This window comes from Magallana gigas, chromosome 5 (genome assembly GCF_963853765.1).
Source record: "Magallana gigas chromosome 5, xbMagGiga1.1, whole genome shotgun sequence".
NCBI lineage: Eukaryota > Metazoa > Mollusca > Bivalvia > Ostreida > Ostreidae > Magallana > Magallana gigas.
The window spans coordinates 14,971,262-14,974,737 of record NC_088857.1 but is presented as its reverse complement, the minus strand read 5'-3'; the positions used below and the strand labels follow the sequence as shown (position 1 = coordinate 14,974,737).

The 3,476-nt window shown below is 33.1% G+C and overlaps 1 protein-coding gene across 1 annotated transcript; it reads left to right on the top strand.

The window, feature by feature from the left end:
• Nucleotides 1-1,225: 1,225 nt before the first annotated feature.
• On the top strand, nt 1,226-3,191 carry LOC105325945 (uncharacterized). Its single transcript, XM_011425747.4, has 2 exons — nt 1,226-1,562; nt 1,711-3,191. Exons 1-2 carry the CDS (start codon nt 1,469-1,471, stop codon nt 2,478-2,480), a joined length of 864 nt encoding a protein of 287 aa, XP_011424049.3. The 5' UTR covers nt 1,226-1,468; the 3' UTR covers nt 2,481-3,191.
• The last annotated feature ends 285 nt before the right edge of the window (nt 3,192-3,476 follow it).

Genomic DNA, 3,476 nt, shown 5'->3' with positions numbered 1-3,476 from the left:
GGCAAAGACCCGTGAGGACTGACTGATCGATCGGGGCTGAATGACCTCACGTCAGCTTATAATAGACGCAAGGATGAAACTTCTGTTCTTCTGATGACACCTAATTCATTATTAAGCCAATTTGCTACAGTTCTGTCACTGTCAGTCACATTCCGTATCGTGTCTCTTCTGTTATAAGCTTTTAAGTCCACTTCTTTTAAGTATTTCGGGTTTTTTTTTCGAACGACGCATGTTGGTTTACTAGTGACAATGAACAATGTATTTTACGCATTAAGTTTGCTCCTATAGCGTGAGACATGAAATTATCCTGAATTGACGTTCATAGTTGATGATTTTATTCAAACTAAAGAAGATATTCAATGTATCAATATCTTTTGTAAAGGTGGTATATGTCTGTTTCTTTATTCAGGTTATCTAACTAAAAAAATTTTGGTAAAGAACTATGTATAGTATATGTCACGTGTTCGTATCGCACAAAAGATAACCTTTTTGCCTTGGTTCGACCTTCGATGTTCAGAACTACACGATATGTTCAAGGTGAAAATAAACAACATTTTGCCGATATATCTTTGCAGAAAACAATATGAGTTGGCTTAGATTGGTGCAATTCATCATGTCTATTACCTATGCTTGGGGGCCGTTAATTTGTGAGCATAAATAAGCTGTGTTTGTAAATTTTAAGGATGTTCACCAAATTTCTATCTGAGCAGTTTCGTTTTTTTGTTTCTTACGCAAATAAAATGAATACGTCTTAAAGTTAAAACACACAGTAGGTAAATTTGTTTGATTGCCCGGGTTATTTTAACGTTTTGACTTTCAATTTACTTATAATAGCAATAGATTACTACACAGGCAACATCAAAAATCTGGAACAGTAATGGTTCAATTGTACCCTCATAAAAGCAATGGTGGTCAGATATTTTAATGGACTAGGACTAATGGAGAGATTTGTTATGAATATTATGAATAATAATTTTACATATGTGATGTCAAGAAAATATATTAACTTTTTAAAATTGATTGTATTATATGCTTGTTTTAATGTACAACAACACAAAGAAAAAACGAATAAAGATTTTTCCAAACATAAAGTTTGATAAAAAAAAAAACCAGTTGTCTAATTGTACGAAATCTGCCCACGTGACTCATTCTAATGACGTAGATAAGAGGTCGGTAAAGTTTGTGTAAACTACGTAAACCTTATTGAGTTACATTGTCCTTTTGCCCCATATTCTGACAACAAGAGACACGATACTCCACGCAAACACTCAGATATGCAGCACAAAAGTACAACTGATATCCAACATAGACCAATCGGAGCAAGTCCAGGCTTTTTATTCATTCAGATGATGGTCTTTTCTATATTTTTCGGTGCCCTGCTCTAAATTAAGAATCACAAACCTGTCAGAGACAAACTCTTACTAGCGGTGACAAGTCTGTTCATTGCTGTTGATTTTTGCTATTCACAATGGCTCTGAATGCTGTACATGATCGAAGGAAAAAGCATAATGTGGTCGAAGTAGTGTTCCGTGGAATACCTTATGCCGATTTTGACCGAACAGGTAACTAATGTTTCACTGTTCATGCCTTTTATCTTAGAAAGAAATCAAACTTACTATAACTAAACACTTAAGCATTCAGACTTCTGTATTTGAAATTCATGACTGTATTTTACGTTTCATGGACTCTAATAGTCAGGTTTTATGATAGGGCATTGGAGTACGTGGTCCCTATTAAGGATGTTTGAGGGTTCTTTATTGCTCTCCGCATCTCTATCGCCTATTCTTACAACTGCCACTTCCAAAGACGAGGAATACATAATACTTCGGCAACACTGTAAAATCAGTCCACAATTTTACAAAGACATCAACATTCATACTCATTTTAACCCTAGAATAATGTTTTGGTGTCATGAGGTAGGAAAGACATCTTTGAACATGAAAGTAAACTTGTTGAGTCTGGACTCGGATCACGTTTACGCAACCAACGTAAGAAAAGCAGTGAACTTTAACACGAAAACAAAGAAAGCTGTTCCAAACAACACATTCTATCTCGAGCAGTCTGAAAGAATAAACAGTCTTAGACCTAGCTATAAATGGTTAACGTTTCCAAAAGAGTTGCCTACGACCCGTTTTACGGTCAAGAAACGTCCACTTTACAGTGATACTGACTACATGAATCACGTGAACAATGCTTCCTACGTCAAATTCTGTTTAGACTGTTGTGCATGCGCAGCTCAAGCTAAGTTTTATATTCATTTCGAGGCTGACTTTATATACCCAGTTTTGGATGTAGATATTCAATATCTGGGCGAGAGTTACGCTAACGATGATTTAGAAATTTCAACATGGCAGAGCACAGTTAACATTAGCGACATTTATTGCATCATTCGCCGAAAAAACAAGATCATTGTCAAATCGTTTTTCCGTTTTGCTCTTACAAAACTAGATCAAGTTGATTACTTTGTTTCCAGATTGTAGTAATTCATTTTATACGCTCACATTTTACCAGGTAATATTATGACAAATATGAAAATGGAAAATATGAAACGATGGAAATATAACATCATTGCTTCTATCTCGATGTATGGATATTGATCCTATCACATTGTGTTTCAAACAGTAAAAAATATTAGAATTCTGCAAACGATGCTTCAAAATTTTTATGTTTTGTTGCAAATGCATAGCACGCAAGTATAAAATGTCATTATTCAGATTTGAATACAAGCACAAAAAATATTCAAACTGACTTGGTGAAAGTTCCAGTATGGAAAAAATGTTTAATGCCAAATGCTCACTCATATAGGCATGTCAAACGCATTATATCGTAGACTCACAATATGATCAATGCACATGCATTGCATTCCAAATACTTCAGATTACTGTAATTAGCAAAATACCCTATCTCTTATTTTTAATCATTAATCATACCTATGTACATCATGTTGATTTTATCATGCCTCTATTGAACGGTTTTATTTTGATCAGAGCAATTAACTTACTTATAATTAAATGAAAAAATATTTGGTTTTATCAAATATATGGATGTCGGATTTAAGGTAGAAAACATGAAATTTAGTCTTGAATGTAAGCGTTTCTAAATACCTGTATTATTTGATATCCGTAATAAATTACAACATACGCACTTGAATATTTAAATTTACTAGCTAGTGAATATCTTATAACGTTTGATTTTATTTTATCAAATACATGCAAAAAATTCATTTAATACGTACATTTTTTTTTTTTAGAAAATAACAGAATCGATTACTTTCAAAATTCAAAAACTATATGGACGTGATTTTTTTTTATTTTCCCTATCATATGTTGAATAAATTGATTATGTTTGGCAAAGAGTGTTCGACTGATCAGTCAATTTGTATATTTGTTCATTCTGAATACTTGGTTAGAATATGTATGATTATTTCTGTTCGATCACGTACTTTTCTATTGGAATTTGAAACAAATTTTTGAGAT